Source organism: Anoplophora glabripennis, unplaced genomic scaffold, assembly GCF_000390285.2.
Source record: "Anoplophora glabripennis isolate ALB-LARVAE unplaced genomic scaffold, Agla_2.0 scaffold44, whole genome shotgun sequence".
In the NCBI taxonomy this organism is placed as follows: domain Eukaryota; kingdom Metazoa; phylum Arthropoda; class Insecta; order Coleoptera; family Cerambycidae; genus Anoplophora; species Anoplophora glabripennis.
Genome location: NW_019416229.1, coordinates 38,752 through 63,839, shown reverse-complemented (window position 1 = coordinate 63,839; position 25,088 = coordinate 38,752). Strand labels below are relative to the sequence as shown.

Below are 25,088 nucleotides of genomic sequence, written 5' to 3'. Positions count from 1 at the left end.
TCTATTTTTTTCAAGGTCGTATTTTTCGAATACAAAATATATATTGAAATGAAAGAAAGATTCTTTTTTTAATATTAATTTTTATTTTGATTCAAGTATAATTCAAATATTATTTATTGTTTAAAATATAAGCAAATGAGAAATTAACTCATTATATTACTAATTTTCGTAATATTTTGAAAATAATTGTTGTTTAAACAATTTCAGAATATTTAAATTTTGTTTTTGATCTTTGATAAACAGTATATAAGTTTATGCACTTACCTTTGATACAATAGAAAAATAAAGTTGATAAGTAAAGGAAGATTAAAGATAAATAATTATCGGACTGTTGAAAGACCAATAATTATTAACGATAGGAATTTGAAAATACGCTAAAATTAAAAAAAAATCATCAAAATCGGACCTCTAGAAGGTGAGATATTAAAAATTTTTAAGCGCGTCGCGGTTTTGAACTCGCCGATTTAATTTCGAGCAGGCCGAAGCGGCCGCGCTCTCTGCTTACCCCACCACCACCACCACCACCCGTACGATTTTCTTGAATTATATAACTACGTAAGTAATTGACCAATCGATCTGTTTTTTTTTTAAAGAAGCGTCTTTCCAAGAACTTTTAAAATCTGCTTTAAAAAATTTGATTTAATTGAATATTCACAAAGTTATTCTAATTAAGTACAAAAATTCGACCAATGTTTAAACAAGCGCCAGAGCTCTCCTAATTGACGGATTCGAATTTTTCAAAGAAAGTTTGTAAGCTTGATAGCCCTTCTATATGTAATTAAATTTTCAAGTATCTAAGGGCCTTGGTTTTTGCTGTGCAAAATTTTGAAAATTTGCAATTTTTTTTTCAAAATCTGGATTGCAAAATTATTATGCAAAATCTATATAAGATTTTTTCGATTTTTACCATGATAATCATGATTCATTCGATTTGTAACTTGTCATGTTTTGTGAAAAAATTTAATTACAAACACTTTTTTTGACATTTTTCGAATTTTATTAACATATTGCCGCCAGAAGTTAAGCCCACGTTTTTTTATGCGCATAGAAAAATTTTCATTTGTAGGCTTTCAAATATCGAAAATCTCCGTGGATATACGATTCACCCAAACCAAAACAGATACCGCCTAGTCTACAAATAACTGGATTGATAATTACTTGACTGATTATTTTTTGTCACTGAAAGAGGAGTACATATATTGTTGTCAATTTTTCAGGAGTGATGTTAAATTCTGTAGCCTATCCAAAAAACGCATATTCGATAATTAATTTTTAAGGAATTTGCCTGAATTATATGATAAATTTAGTAATTACCTAAGTGATAGATCTCGAAATTGATTTGCAAATACTTTTTATAAGAAATAAAGGAACTTCATCCTCCCCTGAAGATGCTTTAATTTTTAATTTTCTATTAGGTTCAACAGTTCTTCATTAGTAAAAGGATAAAGAAATGAATCAGAAATTTGTATAGATTGTTTTAAAATCAAGTAACAAGCAATTTTCATGACAAGATTAAAAAAATTAAGTACTTAATTTTCATACACATTTTCTAGTTTTGTTCTTATTTTTTTGTAATGTTTCTTATTCGAAAACAAATAAATTTTATGGTAGGTAATATTCTTAATAATTTATAGGTCATTGAATTGGATTCCAATGCCACTGGAACCTGTTTGGTTAAAAAAATTTGTTTATTTCTAATTGATATGGGGAATCTCCTTTATCTTTTTATATTTGGCAACATTAAAAAGTACCTGAAAAAATATTTTTTAGTAGGTGAACAATTTTATATAAAAAAATTTTAAACAACATCCAAATTTTTAGGGATAAGTTGTATTGTAGGTACTGCTATTCCGTAAGTTATTTGACAGTTTCATGGATGACGTGTTGTTTATATTTCTTTATAAAAAAAAATTCCATTCCTTTGAGGTCAACCAGTTAAACAAGACGGACAATTATTCTGATTCTGATCACCTTTTCATTATCATTGATTGTAGTTGTACCTCTGTGAGTTGTATCTACAGTGCAGTGTAGAAATAAAAATGACAAAGTACCCGATAGTTATTCTTTTGGGCTGTCTGTTTATCTTCTTTGGTAAGTCTAAAACTTAACAATCTATATATTGTTGATAATATTAATTTAAAAATGTACGAAAGTCTGCAATTAAACTATAGGGTATTTAATAATTAACGTTTGCAGATGTATTGGAAGTGGCTAGTATTTCTATCAACGCCGTAGCGAGTCTATTAGGGCAAATATCTGACAGAATAGAGTAAGAAAATTTAAATACCTAGAGCAGCGGTTCTCAATCTGAGAAACGCTATTTACCAGAATATATGTTTCGTGTGTTAGGGATATACGCAACGGAAATAGCACTAAAGTTTGTTAACTTTATTTTCGAGATAAGTGTGGTTGATATTAAAAAAAAACAGGTCTCCGAAAGCAGTGTTGAAACTTGGGCTGATTATTATTTATCTAACTTCAGGTAATAGGGTCAGTTGGGGTAATTGTAAACGATTATAATAAAATCAACTTTGATAAAGTCTAAAATTTGAAGTTTAACAGTTGTGAAGATAACCTTAATACTGGACTTTCTTTGGAACACCTTCTAGAATGCCTTAAACATGCAACTTAACATTGTTAACCATTACCGAAAAAAAGTGTGTTTACAATTACCCATGAAAAAAATAAATTATTATTTATTAAATATTGGGGCAAATGTAAACTAACCATTTATCGTTCTATAAGTTCTAAATGATTTTCCTATTCTAGCCTATTCTAGCTCGAGCTATAAGGCAATTCGCAAGGTCGTTTCTACATCTATTGGGATTGCAAGACGGCGTTCTGCAAACTCATAGGCTTCATGGTATTTTTTCTTCGTTTAATCCTTTGATATATAACGGCAATATGAATATTGTAAGTCTCCCTGTAAATTTTATTGATATTCTGTACATCATTAACAGCATTAATAAGATCCAATTCGCTGTATCTTTCAATGTTCGGTCGTTTCTTCTGATAATCTCGCACCATTATGTTTCTGAGAGTATATAGAAACGCGTTTACAATTACCCCTTAAATGCTTTTACAATTACCCCGTTTCAAATTTTTTACGGGGCAATTGTAAACACACATCTACTATGAATTTGTGAAGCCTAACCTAAAAAAGTAACGTGGTTTCACATTGTTCATTCCATAATGAACGCTACTATATAAATTAATTGCTTTATCTTTATCAAAATCTGATTTATGCACATTTAAAAAGCAAAAGCAAATTCTGCTTAACAAACTTTTGAGTCGAATCTCCGAAAAATAACTGCCACAAGCAGAAAACCAACACAATGAAATCGTCATTGCTGTACTATAACAAAACATAAATCCACATGTCACGAATGCCGCTGTACGTCCGTCGTTGCTACCAGCCAAATTCAAAAGTTATGAAGCTTGTTTACAATTGCCCCTGTTCACGATTACCCCAACTGACCCTATTACTGAATTTGGATACCTACAAATATGTTAATCAGTGGCAAAGATGCCGGAGGTCAAATTTGAAGGCTGTTAGCAACTTATAGTGATATTTTTACTTAATTTTAAAAGTATTAAGTTAAATCAAATAAATTCAAAAATTTTTGTAAATTCCAATCAAATCTTTTAATCTTACGCCCCTGTAATATTCAACTTTTTTGTTCATTTATGATTACTCTATCTCATGCTGAAGTAATGGCAGTCAAACTTCTTACACCCTGTATAATCAGACAGAGAAACGAATCATTTTTTAAAATAAATTTTGAATTATATTATATTTTGGCATGACTTTGTATTCAGACAGCCTGTTAAAAATTTTTACTTGGATATGTTTAGGTAAATTTTTAGGTAAATTCATTCTAGTAAATGATAAGTGAAAGTAATGTTTTTAACTTGACTTACAAAATTCTTTTAAAAATATATTAGCTACATATACTACACATAATGGCCGATAAATACCAATCTTTAATGAAAAAGTAATAAAAAAGTTTATTTCGGACAAAAGCAGAAGAAAGGACTTTCACTATAAAAAATAATGTTGAGCATATTTTTCCTATACCTATGTATTTCTCAATAGGACTTAAAATGAAACTACCCAATTAGGTATATTTGATTATTTTAAATACTTTGAACTTAAATTTTTCCGCCCTCCCCGGTATAGAAGTAAAGAGAATAATTTGATTTGATACAAAGTAAATAAAACTGGACCCAAAATAGAACCCCGTGGCACCTCCAAATTATTACTCAAATAAATAATTGGATTAATATACTGAATAAACTGAAAGAGGAGTATACTGTTGCCAATTTTTCAGGAGTGATGCTAAATTCTGTAGCCTATGCAAAAACGCATATTCGATAATTAAAATAAAACATTAAGTACAGATACAGGTCTGTAATTCTTAAGTAAGGAAGTAGCAATTCTGTAGCCTATCCAAAAAACGCATATTCGATAATTAATTTTTAAGGAATTTGCCTGAATTATATGATAAATTTAGTAATTACCGAAGTGATAGATCTCGAAATTGATTTGCAAATACTTTTTATAAGAAATAAAGGAACTTCATCCTCCCCTGAAGATGTCTTAATTTTAAAATTTTTATTAGGTTCAACAGTTCTTCATTAGTAAAAGAATAAAAAAATGAATCAGAAATTTTTTATAGATTGTTTTAAAATCAAGTAACAAGCAATTTTGATGACAAGATTAAAAAAATTAAGTACTTAATTTTCATACACATTTTCTAGTTTTGTTCTTATTTTTTTGTAATGTTTCTTATTCGAAATCAAATAAATTTTATGGTAGGTAATATTCTAAATAGTTTATAGGTCATTGAATTGGATTCCAATGCCACTAGAACCTGTTTGATTAAAAAAATTTGTTTATTTCTAATTGATATGGGATATCTTTTTATATTTGGCAACATTAAAAAGTACTTGAAAAAATTATTTTTTTGTAGTAGGTGAACAATTTTATATAAAAAAATTCATTCAACATCCAAATTTTTAGGGGTAAGTTGTATAGTAGGTACTACTATTTCGTAAGTTATTTGACAGTTTCATGGATGATGTGTTGTTTATATTTCTTTATTTAAAAAAATTCCATTCCTTTGAGGTCAACCAGTTAAACAAGACGGACAAGGATGAAGACGATCGCGTTTACTAAAAATAATTATTCTGATTCTGATCACCTTTTCATTATCATTGATTGTAGTTGTACCTTTGTGGGTTGTATCTACAGTGCACTGTAGAAATAAAAATGACAAAGAACCCGATAGTTATTCTCTTGGGCTGTCTGTTTATCTTCTTTGGTAAGTCTAAAACTTAACAACCTATATATTGATGATAATATTAATTTGAAAATGTACGAGTCTGCAATTCAACTATAGGCTATTTAATAATTAACTTTTGCAGATGTATTGGAAGTGACTACTAATCTTTCTCCTAAGACCCTAGAGAGTCTATTAGGGCAAATATCTGACAGAATAGAGTAAGAAAATTTAAATACCTAGAGCAGCGGTTTTCAATCCGAGAAACGCTATTTACCAGAATATATGCCTCGTGTGTTAGGCATACACACAACGGAAACAGCACTAAGGTCTGTTAACTTTATTTTCGAGATAAGTGTGTCAAAATTTAAAAAAACAAGTCTCCGAAGGCGTTTCACACAGACTGTTGAAACTTGGGCTAATTATTTATCTAATTTCAAGTAATTTTACTGAATTTGGATACAAATATGTTATTCAGTGGCGGAGATGCCGGAGGTCAAATTTGAAGGCTGTTCGCAACTTATTATATATATTTTTTTATTTTATTTTACTAGGTATTAAGTTAAATCAAATAAATTCAAACATTTTTATAAAGTCCGATCAAATGAAGTTCTTTGATAACAAAAATCTAGGTAGATAAAGATATTAATAACATCGTAGACAAGATTCTTAACTGATCTTGCGGAAACAATATATAGTTAACAGATAGTAATTAATATTTATCTAAAAAAAAATAAAAATGATATACAGTGTGGCCCCGGATAGGGCACTCTTGGTAAACTCTTTTATCGTTAATTTTTTGACAAAAAGTTATTCTTACCTTCGACAGTAATTAAATATGTAATAAAACATACAGGGCGTCCAAAAATTTTAATATGTGAAATTTTCCTTAAGCAAAGTACCTTTAATTTTTGTTTTCGTTAACAACTGTATATAATAAAGTTATTCGGGAACTCAAGAAATGCTTAATACGGGGTTTAATCAGAAAAGAACAATAATCACACTTTTCAAATAAAAATATGTCGCAATTTTTAATAAATAATCTTCAATTTCAAAAGTAAAAAATAACAAAAAAAATTAATTTTTGCATTTTCTTTATTAAATTGTATTTAATATGCTTCGCAGTTAATAAATTTTTAAAATATTTTAAATAAGCTATTTCGATAGAAAATCTCATTATCTACAAAATTTTTCCTAGGCAATACCCTCAAATTTCGCTTCGTTTTCGAGATATACTCAAAAAACCGTAAGGGTTGGATTTTCACCCATATCTCCAATTTCCACCCTCTAATTTAATACCACTCCGCGGTTTTTTCTTTCTGAATAACCATTTGAACGATTCGTGCAATAAAAATCCATCAATGTTGTAGTTCCTTAGTAACCTGCTTTTTAAGACATAATCAATAATCAATCATAATCAATAATCAAAACCAACCTACTGCTTGGTCTTAAACTAATAAGTTGAAAACAATTGTCCAATTAATTAATGTACCGGGTGTTTTTACTATGAATTTTCAAAAATTGTCAAGAGTAAAGTATCTCTGTTTTTAAAAATATCAGAAATGTTTACTAAAGTTGTTGAGAATTAAAAGTTATGACAGATTGTCAATTTTCAATTTAATCGGCCAACTTTGTTTTTTTTTATTTTTCACAACCACAAAGTACAAATTCCTATTTATTTATTAGAAAAAAAAAACGTAACTAATATAATAAACATGAATAAACAAATAATATAAAGGTAATTCAAATGTGCTGCCACCAACCATTACACATCGCTCTCTTTGATCAAGTTCTAACAAGACGTACACCCAGCGCATTCAACGCGAACCGTTTCCTTAGCGGTGGATTGGACGAAATGGCCCAATCCCTTGGTATACTGGAAGCCCTGATTTAATCCTAATGGACTTTTACTTATGGACCTATCTCAAGCAGAAAGCTATGGGTCCCCGTTAAGTAACTATTTGTTTGAATTGAAACGAAGAATAGGAGATACAATTAATGCTATTCTAATTCAAGAATTCTAAAACGGCTACACAGAATTGACTAAGCGCGTTGAACGATGTGTAATGGTTGGTGGCAGCACATTTGAATAGCCATTAAACTATGTGTTTATTTATGTTTATTATATTAGTTACGTTTTTTTATCTAATATCTAGGAATTTGTACTTTGTGGTTGAACTGAAAAAAACAAAGTTTTCTAAGTAAATATTTTTTATATTTTTAAAAACAAAGGTATTTTGCTCTTGACAATTTTTGAAAATTCATAGTAAAAACATTAATGTACATTAATTAATTGGAATAATTTTTTCTACTTCTCAGTTTAAGACCAAGCAGGGATGATGCCCAGAAACTCAAACAACTCGAAAATTTGTTTGTCATTTACACCCCACGTGCACTCAATCCATGGACACACTGTATGTATTTTTAGAAGAAAAACTCAGTAAAAGGATAAATATTAGTTAAGTAAAAAAACAATTCTCATTAATTTAGTCATATAGTCAAAAAAATGTATTTGCTTTATATATAATTTTGTTACATTAATATTTATTAATTACTATCTGTATACGAGATATTGGTAGTGGAATTAAGTGCTAGTCCATGAAGTGTTGTTTCCCGCAATGTCATCAGTTAATAATCTTGTCTGTGCATATCTTTTGCATACCTAAGTAGATATATTTTAAATAAAGTAAAATTACAAGAACTAATGAGAAAGAAAAAAGAAATCGTAGTGGTATTTCTAAAAATTAACGCTTTTCTATTTTTACTTTGTTAAAATCACATTATCGTTTCCAAGCATTTCAATAAATCTAAAAAAAATTTTGTCTACAATTTCGATTTGAAATAAAAGGTTATCATGGAAAGACTGAAAAGTTATTGGCATAAAAATTTTGCTTGCTTGTTCTTAAAAAATCTCATTGATTTTTTCGCCTTTTTATTATTTAAAATTAAAAAAAAAGATCCTTTTTGCAAAAGTATTTGACAAATTTGAAGATATCAGTAATATAAAGGATGTCCCAAAATTCATGCAAGAAATAATTTTTATAGAAAACACAGGTTTTTAATTAAAAATTGTAAATTTTTTATTGATTCATAAAGTATCCAGTATGGAATAGCATATGGGGTAAATGGCCTCCACGGCTTTGCTGGCACATACGCACTCTGTTTCGAAATTATTTTCCTTGACCGTTTTGCATAAATGCGACTGAACTTCGTTGACATAGCGCTCGATTTCCTCCTTCAGGGCGGGGGTGGTCATAGGCTTGTTGGCATAAACCTTAGACTTCAAAAAATCCAAAGAACAAAGTTTAACAGCGTAGAATTGCATGTTCTGGACGGCCAATTCTGATCATCAAAACGGGAAATTACACGATCAGGCAATAATTGAATTGTTTCTAGAGCTGTATGGTATCTCGTCATATCACCGTCTTGTTGAAACCACATATCGTGTACATCCACACCTTGCAATTTAGGCACAAAAAAATTGGATTATAATGTCGCGCATCTTTAACTGTTATTGTCTGACCATTTTGGAATGGTTCGTTGAACTTCCTAAAATCTACACCAAACAGTGACACGTTGTGGATGCATTTGTTTCTTAACATCTTAACAAACACTCCTGGATTTTCTGAACCCTAAATACGACAATTTTGTCGATTAACCAGCATAATCTATTCAACGAAGTCTCTTTGCTGTCTGCTTTGTATGGTCATTAGGCTTCAGTCCAGTTGTTCTGGACGATGTTTTGTGTTGAACGACTTATTGAAGGACGGCCAAAGTGTGTAAGATTTTGAATGGAACTCTATGTTAAATTTGATACAAATTTAATTGAAATATATTAAGTATAATCTGCGTGATATTTGAGGTTTTTCATATTTATTTTATTGAATTGAATTGATTTTGATACTTAATATTAGGAAATTGGCTTGCAGATGATACGCAAGCCAAAAAATGTTGGGAACCGCTGTTATAGAGACTAAACCTTGTGGAGATAAACCATACCGATAATTTATTATATTTTTCAGTATGTACGATTAAATTTCAGGTGTAAACTCCCTCCTTACCCACAACACGGCAAATGGAAACTCGCGGGTGGAAAGGCCAAACCAGGTGACACAGTACTAGAAAGTAGCGTTATCGTATTCGAATGTGACGTTGGCTACAAATTGTCTTCCAAAATTAAGCACCTTTATTGCGACGAAGACTGGGATTCCATAGAAATACCGGAATGTGAAGGTAACGTAAAATATTGAATAATAATTAAAACATAAAGCTAAAACTATTTTTTTTTTGCTATTTTTAGAGTCATGTCCTAAACTGTACTCTTCAACTATATACGACTTGAAGTGCACCGACAAAAAGGGAAATAAAATCAAATGCAGCGAGGCTACTAACGGAACGTTTTTGGAATACAACTGTGCCCCCTTTTACGAAACGCCCTTTGGATATAGGAAAACATTCCTGTGCCAAAATAAAAAATGGGATCAGAAACCTGTGTGCCTTCCAGGTGACTCAACAATTTTTATTTATAAACAGATTTTTTTTTTTATTAAAGATACAATAAACTTTTGGTTCACAACACAGAAGAAGATACAGCTAAATAAATATTGTTGTCTTTCAGTTTGTGGGAAGAAAATTACAGATGACACCAAGACTCTGATTTATGGTTCCAAACCCAACGACAAACTGGAATATCCTTGGGTTGCGGCGCTTTATATTAAGATAGACGGTTCGTATGAAAATATTTGCGGCGGATCAATTTTAAGCGCAACAGTATTGCTGACAGGTTAGTTTATTTAGAATTACACACAATAAAATTATTGATTTTAAAATTTTAGCTGCTCACTGTGTCACAAATGAGTATGGGGATGTCATGCCAGCAGATAAATATGCCGTTGGGGCTGGAAAGCTTTTTAACAAATACGAAGCTCCTGAAGATGATCACGCACAATACCTACAAGTATATTTTTCTTATTTATACAGGGTGTTCAAGAACGAATGTGTACCATCGCAATCTATGACTAAAAATAAAAACATATTTAGGCGGCAAATGCTTTTTGAACCTGGATCCACATAAATACGTAAAATTGGGTCCATCCTCATGAAACATGCGTGATACCAGTCAGCATCTATTTTGAAATGTACCTATACATATTGCGTACGCTATTTATTAACATTTTTTTTTAAATTATTTACGCAAAAGAGCAAATTACACTATCCTTTGTAAACGAATCGCATTTTGAACAAAACAACAACAGGCAAATTTAGTTTGAACTATCTCTATCACTCTACTACAACGATCCTTAACAAAATGTTAAATCGCTCTGCTGATACACCATTGGATGTTAATGTCACATGGTTACAACATATCAGTCATTACGATTATACAGGGTGGTTCTTAAGTAGAGGTAAAAAATTCAAGGGCGTATTCTGCGGCCAAAAATAAGGGTTTTTTGTTATATAAATGTGTGGTCCTCGGACAGCCATTGTCCAGCTAGAGCGTGTCAAAAATTAAAAAAAAAATCAGTTTTTAATTTTTAATTTCCAAACCGCTTGATATAATGTAACCAAATTCGGCAAAAAATATGTATCACCCTGTACAAATAAAATAGGTTATCTTCACTTTTTGTTTCGTTATATTTTTTTGTATTCCAAACCAATTAACAACAAAATTGATTTATTTGATATGTGCATTTTTGCACAGTGAAACTATTACTTAAACATATCTTAGGGAGACCATGCAAAACGATAATGATAAGAAGCCGTCTTCTTCTTTAATATTGTGTATTGTCAAATTAAGTTTATTTTTTAAAAAATTTCAGTAGTGGCTTATGGATATTCAAATGCTAAAATATCCAATATGGTTTACATTTATGGCATTGCAGATGAAAATGGTACTGAGGCTAGGCGAACTCCAAATTCAGAAATATTCAGAAATGTTTTTCAACGTCTTTCGAAGTCACGCTCATTTCAGAAAGGTCCAATTCCTGGAACCTTTGTGTGTTAGAACGCCTGAGTTGGAAGAAGCTACACGAAATTAAAGAAGATTAGGAAACTTGCTGTAAATCTTAAGCACCAACAGTTATACTCGTATCACATGCAAAGGGTTCAAGCCTTACTACCGCAGGCCTATCCTGCTCGCCTACAATTTTGCCACTGGATTTTGTGAAAAATTGAACGAAATGTTGACTTTACCGCTGGTATATTGTTTACCGACGAAGCTATTTTTTCCAGAGATGCTATAATGAACTTCCACAATAAACACGTTTGCTCCGATGAAAACCCTCATGCCATAATGGAATCTCGATTTCAACATCAGTTTTCTTTGAATGTATGGGTGAGTATTATTGGAAATGTCTTGTGGGGCCTTACCTTTTACCAACAACTTTAACCGGTGCCTCATACAGACATTTTCTTGAAAACATTTTACCTATTTGACGATATTCTCTATGCGCTAAGAGCTAAGAGAAAGAATGTGGTTTATGCACGACGGGGATCTCCGACATTTTAGTTTGAGTATTCGTAAATTTTTAAATGAAAAATTTGGTAATAACGTGATTGGACGAGAAACTCAAGAACCAGGTCAACCTTGGCCATCCAGATCACCCGATATGAACCCTATTGATTCTTTGTTTGGGGATATCTCAAAACAGTAACAAGGTTCACAATAAATCTGAGGACCACTTACAACAACATATTATAGCTGGTGATGTGATAAGAGTTACTCCTGGAATTTTTGGAAAGTGTTCAAGCTGCAATTTCAAGAAGATCTGAAGCATGTATTTGGTCTCATTTCTGTGGTGTGTATTTTATGTATTTTGGCTGAAGGTGGCCATTTCCAACATATGTTATAATAAATCATAGTAAAGTAATTCCATTATTAATTAAATATTTTGTTATTATTTTAAGTAATGTAATGAGTATCGTAGAAATGCACTTGATCAAATAAACCAATTTTGTAGTTAATCGGTTTGGAATAGAAAAAAGTGTAAAGAAACAAAAAGTTAAGATAATACAATGGCGCATGTGATGACTTTTTTTATTATATTATACAGGGTGATATTTTTTTGGCAAATAGGTATCGACGATACTCACACCTACGCCACTGGTAAGTTTCTAAAGCTGGCAATTTTTTGATTCATACCTACCGATTTGATAAATATGCACACCGAATTTGGTTAAATTTTCTCAAGCGGTTTAGAAATTAAAAATTAAAAACTGATTTTTTTTAATTTTTGACACGCTGTAGCTGGACAATGGCTGTCCGAAGACCTCACATTTATATAACAAAAAACTCTTATTTTTGGCCACAAAATACGCCCCTGGATTTTTTACCTCTATTTAAGAAATACCTTGTTATAGTTATGCATGTAGATTTGGTTCTGAAAGTTCTTTTTTTGTTTCGTATATTTTAGACAAAAAGAGAGAGGTTACAAATTGCTTCAACTTTTGTATCATGTATGCAGACCTGTTGCAGCATATCCCTAATATAATACTTTTTAATAAAAGGTTTTTTTTTAGCGAATAATATAATACAGTTACAAGAAGAAAATATCTACTTGACACTATAAAGTCAAAGATAGTCTACAAAGATAGTCTATAATTTAGTGAACATTTACTATTTTTGGGAAAAGAAAGTATATTTTTGAATGCACACATGTTCATTAAATTTGATAAGCAATTAAATACAAGTTTTTATGCAAATTTTACGCTTAAACGGAAAGCTGTCGAAATATAGTATTATTAAAGGATTAAAGGGTAGAAATAATCAATTAAAAAAAACAGTAAAAAAGTAGGGAGATCCACAAACAAAAAAGTAACAGCAAAATTTAATAGTTCAAATTTAGACCATTAGAATTGAGAAATTATTTTTTGACAATAAGATTCAGAGCTAAATAATAATAACCAGTTTCATTATATTTCTTTGTTTTGATGGTAACTAATTGAAAAAAAAATCAGACCTTTCCTTTCTTAACCATAGCATGTAAAGGCAACATTGCACATTAATTTTGGGACACCCTGTATACTACTAATTATTATCGATGACATTATGAACAGAAGTCAGAAAGGACAGCGCTTTGAAATCACACAAGTAATGATTTTTAAAATCTGCTGTCAGTGAAGAAGTTTTCAATTTTTTTTAACTTGTTTTTATATTTTTTCTTGCCTTTGCAGGTTTCAAAAATAATTGTTTCTGAAGACTACAAAGCGGATAGAAGACGTTTCCTGGCAGACATTGCAGTCTTGGTAACTAATGGAGAATTTATATTCAGTGAAGTCATACAACCAGTTTGCTTCAACAACGTAAAAAACATCCACCTGCACCCAGGAAGCATAGGAGAGGTACAACCACCAAGATAAGCAAATTTAGCATAAACTAATCTACCATATTTCAGATATCAGGTTGGGGGCTCTCAGAGGGCGAAGTCGCGTCCGATGTGTTGCGGACGCTGAAAATCCCTTACAAGTACGAAGCAACCTGCGCAGCAGAGTTACCTAGAGATTGGTCCGACAAGTACAACATGGCAGATAAGATATGCACGGGTTTCGTGGACCAAAATACTAGCGTGTGCGATGGTGATAGCGGCAACGGCTTGGCCTTCCAAAATCCGGAAGACAACAGGTATTACATTCATGGCCTCGTGAGCTTGGGGCCTAAGAAAGACTATCATTGCGACATCCAACAGAATACCCTCTACACCAGAGTGGCTTATTACTACCAATTTGTGGACAACCTTTTATCGCGTTACAATCCGGAAATCAAAGACTGTAAACTGCCCGCTCATCCCAAAAATGGCAAGTGGACAACCAAGAAAAAGGGTATGAAGCCAGGAGATGTCGTTCCATCGAGTATCATTTTGACAGTGAGATGCAATGTGGGGTACACGCCATCATCTCGGGCAACTAGCGTTGAATGTGGTTCTACTTACTACATGCCTACATGTCAAAGTAAAGTTATAATCCTTATAGTGACCTTGTAAAGGACTAATTTAGTTATTAATATAATTTCTAGAGCTGTGCTCTACGCCAAATTTCCCGAAAGGGACGTTCTCCCAATGCACCAATGGGGAAGGGCAGGCCATTCATTGTTCGGAAGCCGTCGACGGAACGACGCTGTCCTACCTTTGCCCAGTTCTGTATCAATCTGCTCCTGGTACCACCAACGTGAGGACTTGTGTAAAAGGGTCCTGGGAACCTTCCCAACCAGAATGTGTGAGGATCACCAAACGTAAGTTTTTTTATTGGAAGAAAAAATACATATCGAGTCTTGAAATTTAATTCGAACGGTATTACTTTTATAAATACAGGGTGGCCAAATCAAAACGAAACAGAACCGTTATCAGGAACTGCGTCAAGATTGTAGAAAAACTCTCAGACCCATCGATTTTAGATTAAAGGGGGACATTCTTTGCTGGTATTTTTGACTCCGCCACATTCACCCCCAAGCAAGGGTAATCATCACCCCAAAATATTTAAATGGCATTGGGGGTTGAGTAATATTTCTTTTGAAAGCTCTTACAATTCTCTTTACAACAGACTTTAAATTTTATAATTCCGCCCAATACTTATTAAGAATTTTGATTTTAAAGTTGAAACTTATGTACAAACAATTAGTAACGGTAAAAATGTCAGTCATTCGAGTTAAGTACGCCAATGGTATAAATTTAGTATTTCTTGCGTTACATTGGTTTTTGGCGATTTGTTATCACTTTCGTAAAAAAAAACAAAATTGTAAAAAACAGAAATGAATGCTATACACACACAATGAACGTAAAATTAGTGGATTCCAAATTATTTTCTAGTATTATTTGGAAGCGTTGGTTGGTAGTTTATTTAATTGTGTTTTTGAAAATTAAACACTATGGTTTATTCCATTGCGGAAAGGGTAGATATCATTTCGCTTTACTTTATGAACAATAAATGTGCGAATAGAACAGCTCAGCTATTTAATGAACAACATCAAGATCGACATGTCAGGAGGAAGTATGTTCTAGAGTTAGTAAAAAAATTTCAAGAGACAGGGAACGTAGCCAATAAAAAACGAGAAATTGAAAAACCTATAGTTAATGAAGCTAGTGAAGTTGCAGTTTTGGGACAAGTTCATCTTGATCCTACATTAAGTACGAGGCAGCTGGCATCTGTGTCTGGGATCAATCGAACTAGCATACAAACCATTTTGAAGAAGAATAAATTCCATCCATACAAAATACATTTAGTCCAGGAACTTCATGAGGATGATTATGACCGCCGTTTGCAATTTTGCGAAATAATGAGTGAGCGAGCAGGGAACGATCCACAGTTCCTTTTTAACATCTGTTTTTCTGATGAATGCAGTTTTTTCTTGAACGGGACGGTAAATCGTCACAATTGCCGCTATTGGTCCGATTCAAACCCAAGAGTTTTTCACGAGGTGCATACACAGCAACCGGAAAAATTAAATGTATGGGCTGGAATTTTCGGTGACCGGCTGGTGGGTCCTTTTTTTCTACCTGGTAATTTGACTGGCCAAATGTATTTGCAATTACTGGAAGACGCTATTGACCCTGCCTTGACTGATATTATTGAAAATGTTCCAGAGTATGATGAAGATCATTTGATTTTTCAACAGGACGGTGCTCCTCCGCATTATGCGTTAATTGTCCGTCAGTATTTGGACCAACGTTTTCTACGGAATTGGATTGGGAGAAGAGGCAGCATTGAGTGGCCTCCACGATCACCGGATTTATCGCCCCTTGATTTCTTTTTGTGGGGATACCTAAAAAGTAAAATCTATAAAACACAGCCAGCGTCGCTGGAAGATTTGCGTCAAAGAATCGTCGACGAATGCCGTCGAATCACTCCGGAAATGCTTCGGAATGTGCGCGAACGTTTCGAACAAAATCTTTATTCTTGTATGGAAGCGGGCGGTCATCAGTTTGAACATTTAATCAACTAAGTAGTAAGTAAGCAACTAAACATAATTTAAATTTTAAAATGTAAATTTTTTTCAAAGTATTGGGCGGAATTATAAAATTTAAAGTCTGTTGTAAAGAGAATTGTAAGAGCTTTCAAAAGAAATATTACTCAACCCCCAATGCCATTTAAATATTTTGGGGTGATGCTTACCCTTGCTTGGGGGTGAAAGTGGCGGAATCAAAAATACCAGCAAAGAATGTCCCCCTTTAATCTAAAATCGACGGGTCTGAGCGTTTTTCTACAATCTTGACGCAGTTCCTGAAAATGGCTCTGTTTCGTTTTCATTTGGCCACCCTGTATAAAAAAGGCAGTTATTGGAGTTTGTTAAATTAATGGTAGCTGCTGATCTTAAACTAGTTAATTCATTGTTGTATTTGAACATACATTTGCTAGCAACTCCAATAATTGCTGAAGAATTTTTTTCTTCTATTCGATGAAATATTCTACTATAACTTTCAGCTACGGTAATCCTTTTACAACCTCATTTTGTTATTGTACTTTGGACAAATCAACACCAAGATCTATAAATGCTCGATATACTTGCCAATAGACGATATGCTCTATAAAAATTGTTCAAAGTTGTTTCCATGCGCTAATAAATTCCCAAACTTTATGACATCTTGTTTAATAATAATATTCGATTTTTTGGATTCAAAAATATAGGTAATATCGAGGATTTTTTTAATTGACTATAAGTTTCTTAACATTGAATAGTATGTATACGGATACATTTTTTTTTTCATTGGATAAATTACACAAAGTATAAACTATATAAATAATTAAAGTACGCCGCTAGTAAAACTTTCTCACGTGTTACCTTTGTATCTCTACTTGTACACCATTCTTCGTAAGAGTAAACCAATCTCATAAAGAATACGTGATTTTTCCGGTACATTTTTAACACTTTCCTGTACATCAGAGGGTAAACTGACATAATCTGAATCATTTATTTTATTAAATTGCAATGAATATTCACTAATGCAATAATTTAAATTTGACCTTGACCATAACTTTCAAGATAAAGCCAAATTTAAAAATATTCAATGGAACACTTTACATTTTATATCAGCAATCAATAGAGTACCAAATTTTATGCCCGACCAAGGGATCAGATAATTTTTCCGGTATATCCTTGCAAGTCATTAAAATATCAATTTTCAAGTTTATAGAGTTATTGGGTTATGGGGTTTTGGGGTTTATGGGGTTGGAGGATGATAGAGTTAGGGGGTTTAGGGGTTATAAGTTGATGGGGTTTGCTACACGTCGAGAAACAGCACATTGATTTAGACCTCCAGGCGCTAGAGACCGAAATCTCTGTTGCTGAGCAGGTTTGGAGGTTATGAGGTTATTGTGTTATGGGGTTTGAGATTATGAGGTTATGGGGTTATGGGGTTATCTGGGTTAAGATGCTTGGAGATTAAATAGTTTACGTGTTATGGGGTTTTTGGGATTAATTTTTGAGGTTATGGAAAATTCTCGTTCCTATCGAGTTATTCAGAGAAAAATTATTTTGACATCCAAATCATCATTTTGGAAAACTCTGTATAAACAATTCTAGCGTTGTCAACGAAATAATGAATTGACTTATTATTTTCAAATGATACAAAATTAACTAAAAAATAATTATCGCTGTGCAAATATTTGAATTTTGCTTTTTAATTATCTTAATAGATTTCAGCATATACTAATGTCTGTGCTTTCAGAGTGTGGTAAAGCCACAACTTCTGGCGATACAGCCCAAAAAGGCTTAAAATATCCTTGGACAGCAGGAGTTTACAAGTTTCATAATAGCACGGAGGAAAAGTATAAGTACATTTGTGGCGCCTCGATAATTTCAAAAAATGCCGTTTTAACGGGTAAGTAGGTATCCTCTAAAATTTAATTCTGAAATTTTTTTCAAATTATTTGTTTACACTTCTGCACCATTTTTTTTTCTTCTGTCCTTTGAACAACACTAACGATACAATTTTCCCAAACAAAGCTGCCCAATGCGTAACAGATAATTCAGGCGATATACTGTCGAGGAAAAATTATTTGGTTGCTGCAGGACAGGTCTACGCCAAGTACAACGACTCTAGAGACGTGCAAGCTCAATACAAAGAAGTAAATAAATGTATATATAATATGAATACCGAGACTACGCTAAGTTTAAATTATGTTTTAGGTGTCTCACATCGTAATTCATCCGTATTATAAGCCCGCATTTTTTCACCCTGGAGATATAGCCATACTATTCGTAAACAGTCCGTTTACACTCAACGCTTTCGTACAGCCTGTGTGTTTCCCTAACCGCATTGATAAAATGCTCCAGATTGGTGATAAGGGAATGGTAAGTTGAATTTTATAATGATTACAAGCCACATGGTCGCCGAGCTTAGGCAACCAACATTGCACGATTGGTACAATCAACTAAAAATCCCTAAATATTAATGATTCATTTTTAATGTAAAGCTCATTGTTTTAGTCATTTTTAATTATACAAAAACTTAACTGCCAACGCGAAGGAAATAAAATTACTGTTCCAAACAAAATTACTAGTGACGTGACTTGTAATCATTTATGAAAACTTTATACAGGGTGAGTCATTAATAATGGTACACAGCTTAATGGCAGATTGTTAACGTCAAAATATAGCGATTGAGCCAAACATGCCTTAATCAATTGTTGCTCATTTTCGTTCTACAGGGTGTTAAAGTTGAAAAAATATTTTCTTTTTTACCTATATTTTAAGTATGTATGGACCGATTGTTTTGAAAATTTGTAGTTTTACGTTTTTTGATGAGGCAAATACGAATATGCAAATTGTGTTGAGGTCACGTCTAGGGTGCGCTAGTTGTACTGACCTGTCAATGTAAAAATCTGTCTAACTTTTCGTATTTTGTATTATTAATTTTTTAACTACAAATTATTGAACTACGTTCAATTCTAAATAAAAAAGGTGTACTAGTTAAAAATCGATAAACTAAACCGTTTTCGAAATACAGACGTTTTAAGTTTTTGAGAATCGGCGGGAATTAAATTAGAAAATTAGCAGGTCTTAAGATACGAAGCCTGAATTAAGAATTAAGACAAACATTACAGCAATTAAAGATTTTATTATGCATATCTTAACAAATTATTAACTTCCAGCAACTTCAATGCACTTTCTTAGCTATTTATTAAGATATTCTCTTCTCTAAAAAATAACGACAAGGAAAAAACTACCTCTTAATCAAATTGAGTCAAACAATATGGTATTGTAGTGATAGCTATCAATTTATTATGTCAATGCCTACTACTTTGGAAAAAATAATTTTTTAATTTAATTCCCGTCGAATCGCAAAAACTTAAAATGTCTGTATCTCGAAAACAATTGAGTTTATCGATTTGTAACAAGTATATCAATTTTAATTAGAATTGAACGTAGTTCAATAATTTCTAGTTAAAAAATTCAAAATTGTAAAATATAAAATGTTAGAAATATTTTTACATTGACAGGACAGTACAACTAGCGCCCCCTAGAAGTGACCCCAACGCTATTTGCATATTCGTATTTACCACCTCAGAAAACGTAAAACTACAAATTTTCAAAACAATCGGTCCATACATACTTAAAATATAGATAAAAAAAGAAAATATTTTTTCAACTTTAACACCCTGTAGAACGAAAATGAGCAACAATTGATTAAAGCATGTTTGGCTCAACGGCTATATTTTGACGTTAACAATCTGCCATTAAGCTGTGTACTATTATTAATGACTCACCCTGTATAAATGAATCGTTCACTGATCAATTTAGTCCAACCAAACTACACTTAGGAAAAGAAATGATTCCTGGACTTTATAAGTGGAAATGCGTGAGCGGAGGTGGTGAGGGGGGTTGCAAAAAGGTGAAGGTTGGTATTTTTGGGATTTCCGGTGAGAGTTGACGTCAAAAAAATTATCCTATACAAAAGTTGTACATGATGCAAAAAGCTGCAACTTTTGTAGTGTTCAGTTTAGCGAACATAATCTCAAAATTTCCGAGAAATGGTTTTTTCTTTTATTTTTCGTTTTTTATTTTTCATTTCCGCAAAAATAATTTAATTTTGACGATACTAGGCGAAAGTATCCATACCTTTCTGTGTCTTAAATAACAACATATTTTTTTAGATAAAAAAAATCAAGAACTTTTCGAGATATTCATTTTTTCCGGTTCGAAACAATTTTTTTTCAAACACAAATTCTTAGAAAAATCATAATACGAAGTGCTCATTATTTTCGTTTTGACATACTTTTTGGTAAAATAAAAAATATGTACAATCACAATTCAAAAATATGCTCAAAAATGCAAAAAAAAAGATAACATGACTCGTACAACAAACAATTTTTCAGAAATTGTTGATAATTTGATTAAATTTTTTAAAGAATTTGAAAAACTGATTACAAAATTCAATTCTACGGACAAAAAATCTAAAGTTTTTCATTTATTGACCCGAAACTTTTTTTTTGTACCAAGACTACTAATCCAATAAAATAATCCAGTAAAATGTTCGTTAAAGTGTTCTTTACTTTTTTAGAACAAAATGCAAAAAATCGTAGTTTAAAACTAATTTTTTTTATTATTTATTCATTTTTTCCGTACAATTAAATGGTATGAGTTTTTCAATTTTTTAAAAAAATTTCAAAAATTACTGAAAAATTCATTGCTGCAATAATCATTTTATGCATTTTTGAGCAAGTTTTTGAATGAATATACAGTGCGTCCATGATAAGGATGGGATAGCATTAGGATCTAGGAAACGATATTTTTTTTATTCAATAATTTAAAAAAGTTGTATCTACTTAATAAAAAAATTATACGAATTTATGAAATGTTTTATTAATTCTAATTAGTATTGCTAATAGTAGTAAAAAAATTGTTGGATATTTTGTGCTATATTGACTTTTATACTGTTATGACTTCCTCCAATAGATATTTTGAAAGCGTTCAGGAAAAATTTCAAATGATAGCTAAAACAAATTAAAAACCTTTTACAATTTACAATATCATATAATATCATCTAATTCAGAATTAAAAATTACTTTAGATTTAGCAACGTATTTAAAAAAATTAACTTGATGATGGCCCCGCGAAGACGAAACGTCGGATTGCAAACATCTTGACGCCCTTGGATAGAGCGAAAAAAGTGGCAATGTAAATATTGAATTTATTTTAAAATTCGTTTTCAAATAAAGCCAGAAAAAAAATAAAACGGTTTTGTAAAATTTCCTGGTTTTCCGGATATCTCCGAAACTACCTGGAATTTTAAAACTTTCTAAACGGCATATTGTTAGGAATAAAAAACAACTTTTTTCTAATTTGAGCCACCCCGTATCTCTTACCGTTTCCTAGATCCTAATGCTATCCCATCCTTATCTTGAACACACTGTATATGTATATTTTTTTATTTTACCCAAAAATATACCTATGTCAAAACAAAAAAAATTAGCACCGGCAGAACTCTGCACGATGATTTTTCTATGTAAAATTTTTGTTTGAAAAATAAGTGTTTCGGACCGGAAAAAATAAATTGATTTTTTATCTAAAAAATCGTGGTTATTTAAGACACAGAAAGGTATACTTTCACCAAGTTTCATCAAAATTAAATTGTTTTTGCGGAAATGAAAAATAAATAACAAAAAACACAAGAACAAACGATTTTTACATTTTTCTCGGAAATTTTGAGGTTATCTTTAAAGTGACCATTACAAAAGTTGTAGATTTTTGCATGATCTAACTTTTGTATTGAATACTTTTTTTTGACGTCAACTTTCGCCGATAATCGCAATAATACCGTTCTTCACTACTTTTCTACCCCCCAAATCAACTCTCCACCATCCCCGCTCACGTATTTATTTTTTTACGTTTATTATATGCCCCTTTATCGTTTCTAGGTAACAATTTTTTCTTTTTTTCGCTCTAAATGAGTTATTTCGATCGGTCTAATTGGTGCAAACAGATGAAGAACTGAAAAATTAATCTGGAATGATTTATGTACAGATTATTCATTCGCTTCCATGTTTCTGGTTACTAAATTTAGTAGATATTAGAGTAGGTTCAAAATCTCATGAGCCGCGAAAGGCGTGGCGTATCCACATAATTCCTCTAATAAGCACGTTGTGAAAACATTGACTCAGAATTAGACCACGTGCCTCAATACAACCAGAAATGAACTAAGGCGCTCGGGCATCAATAAAGTCAACTGGCGAACGTTCGTTATATATTTTTTTATTGCTTAAATTAAAATAATAAAGAATGGGGCATTTTATTATGATATTTGTAATCGGAGCAAAGGGTTGTTTACGCTACGAGAGCTCGAGATAGACTGTGAATAATGGATGTAATGTTTTTAGGACGTAGAATAATTTAGGCGACTGCCGGAATTATGTTTCTGCGCATATCAAGGTCAAAGCTCATAAGATTTTGAAACAACTCTACCACTGATATCAAGCAATGACTAAAAAATTAACAGATAAAGTTAATGTTAGTGTTTGACCATTTTTAACACTAACTTTTCCAGATTTCGGGATGGGCGTTGGAAGAAACTGAAAATTTTTATGAACCCGATGCGTTGGAAGTCACGTTTACAGAAAAAAACATCTGCGACGAGGCGTCCTACGCTCGCGAAACGATAAACACTCAAGATAAAATTTGCGTCAGTTTTAGCAACGACTCCCTTTGTTTGCGCCCTGATGACGTCGGAAAGGGTTTCTACTATAAAAATCCAGAGGACGGCAGGTACTACATTCACGGGATTGCCAACATAGCCTCCGACACGTCCCAAGAAAAATGCATGAAGAAGGTCTTGCTCACCGAAACGTTGTCTTACTATGATTTCCTTGACTGTGTATTATCGAAATTTTCTCGATAATCGTGTACTATATTTATACTATATGCTGCATACAGTGTGATGTGACCCATTTGAACACTTTTCTCCCCTCTACAATCCAAAAAAAAAAGCATTGTTTTATTACAGAGCCCTTTTTGTAGCCGTAACACTTCCATTGTCATGGAAATGTACTAGAAACGAACAAGGGGAAAAGAATATACCTAGCACTTTTCTGACCTATGACCCCTGAAAATCCTATTGTAAGTCCCCTAATCCCATTGTTCAATTTAATTTGTATCACGTTATTGTGTAGTATCAGTCCGAAACCAATTTTCGCGAACAATGGGTTCACAGATAAATTATGAAGTGGTTAAGTTGCGATTTAATGTGCGTTTTGTATGGTATTAAATTTGATTTACCGAAGAATTACGGTTGTTGGTTGTTCTTTTATGGCCACTTCCTCTTGAGTCTTAAGTGTCTCTAATCAAATTAAGCCATAAATTTCATTGCTTTAACCATTAAATCTTATTTTCGATTCCCCATCCTCAGAAATTGACAATTTTAATAGGTACATTTAAATAGAGTACCTACTGAGTGTGCATTTGAAAGGTTTAAGCTGAAGGCGGATACGAGCCGACGAAACGTAGTGCAACCGGTTGGCTCAAAATTTAATAAAAAAAAGTGTCAAATAGTTCATAAACGAGTAATTTCAACCGCATAAATTTTACTTTCAAAATAATATTTTGATAGTCATCCTCTACGGTTAAAATTTATGTGAAACTTCCCCTGCAGTTACAGATCTAATTTAAATGGGACTTGTTGGTTTGTATTGTAGTTTTATAGAGGGTATTCATTGGGTGGCAGAAAAGAGTGAATATTTTACATAACTGGTTTCTATCTAATGCCCTATGGGCAACACCATAGATTTGGTAGGCGCTGGATGGAATGTAAAGACAGAAAGGGTAAGAAATCGTGATATAAAGTGAGATGAAACAGTTTAGAGTCACGTGAGTTAGGTTAGTCTATTTATAAATTTAAAATATTGGCTGTAATTGTTTGTAGTATTTTTGTGATTCTTTTCATTAAATTTGGTATTATTTCCAGACTGAAAAGAAAAAAATTAAAAAATTGTGCTATAAAGACTCGTCAAGTTGTTGACGTTATAAATTTAAGTTAAGGTTAAAGTATATCTTTTAGTCAAATTCTTTTTTTTTATGGAAAACCTAATTGATCAATTCCAAACGATTCTTTCAAGCTTCAGTTAAGTTATAGTACATGGTAGCTTCTTTTCGGACAGTTCTCTCTTTTGGTAAACCTGATTGGCAAAACCTTGAAAATATTTAATTTGACAAATTACCTACATTTGCCAAAAGTAAGAAGCAGTCATGTACTTTCTGCTTTACTTCTGCAAGAAGCTGAAATAAGTTTAAAATACCTGGTAGCTTCTGTATTATGTCGTTGTGAAGAATTATTCACTTTTTCCATGTGAGATATTTTTGATTACGCAAAAATAAATTTCAACCTTTTGACTGATACACGAGGTTAGGTGTGCATTTGATTATCAGATTCCATATAGCAATCTAGAATTAAAGGTTACGTGACTTAGAGAAATAATTATATTAGAACAAAATGCGTATTTCCTACTTGTTTGTATAAGGTGTTTCAAAAAGTAGTTACGCAGGGAGATTCCCCATCTTAAAAAAAAAGTTCAAAAATTTCTATCAACATGGGTCCATTGTGTTATTTCTAGCGTTTTTAATTTTTCCTGTTTTTCTTCTGTAACACAAGCAATTTGAATAATTTGAATGAAATTTAGGTAATGGAGGCTAATTTTACTATCTTCTGTGATTCTGCTTAAATGAATTTAAATAATAAATAATTTTCAAACTCATTTTAACTATTAAGAAAAACAACAACGTTTAAATATCCTACATAATTTTACGTTTATCATCTTTGCGACGACTTTTATTACATATTTAATGGTTTATTTTTTACAAAATTGTTTGGTCAGTGTTAGGTTGTA

The 25,088-nt window shown here is 32.0% G+C and overlaps 2 protein-coding genes across 3 annotated transcripts in view; one reads left to right on the top strand and one right to left on the bottom strand.

The window, feature by feature from the left end:
• The window catches only part of LOC108917698, a 76,567-nt gene that overhangs the window by 21,256 nt on the left and 30,223 nt on the right, over positions 1-25,088 (bottom strand). The gene's annotated exons all lie outside the window — the stretch shown is intronic.
• Positions 1,959-23,152, top strand: LOC108917697. 2 transcript variants are annotated; one of them, XM_023454991.1, is made up of 13 exons: positions 1,959-2,091; positions 2,197-2,269; positions 9,325-9,515; positions 9,583-9,786; positions 9,901-10,065; positions 10,118-10,239; positions 13,455-13,622; positions 13,676-14,228; positions 14,293-14,508; positions 17,939-18,091; positions 18,217-18,338; positions 18,400-18,564; positions 22,757-23,152. In XM_023454991.1, the coding sequence occupies exons 1-13, from the start codon at positions 2,040-2,042 to the stop codon at positions 23,105-23,107; spliced, it is 2,535 nt and encodes an 844-aa protein (XP_023310759.1). In that variant the 5' UTR covers positions 1,959-2,039; the 3' UTR covers positions 23,108-23,152. The 2 variants fall into 2 exon arrangements, with proteins under 2 accessions (XP_023310759.1, XP_018579950.1); XM_018724434.2 differs by lacking the exons at positions 1,959-2,091; positions 2,197-2,269 and adding exons at positions 5,239-5,324; positions 5,428-5,503.

What these genes read in the sequence shown, in the direction of transcription:
- LOC108917697 (XM_018724434.2), top strand. Translation starts at nt 5,273, where the DNA reads ATGACAAAGAACCCGATAGTTATTCTCTTGGGCTGTCTGTTTATCTTC. An exon ending in CAAATATCTGACAGAATAGA is followed by an intron (nt 5,504 to 9,324) that starts GTAAGAAAATTT and finishes ATTAAATTTCAG; the next exon opens with GTGTAAACTCCCTCCTTACC. An exon ending in TGCAAGCTCAATACAAAGAA is followed by an intron (nt 18,339 to 18,399) that starts GTAAATAAATGT and finishes ATTATGTTTTAG; the next exon opens with GTGTCTCACATCGTAATTCA.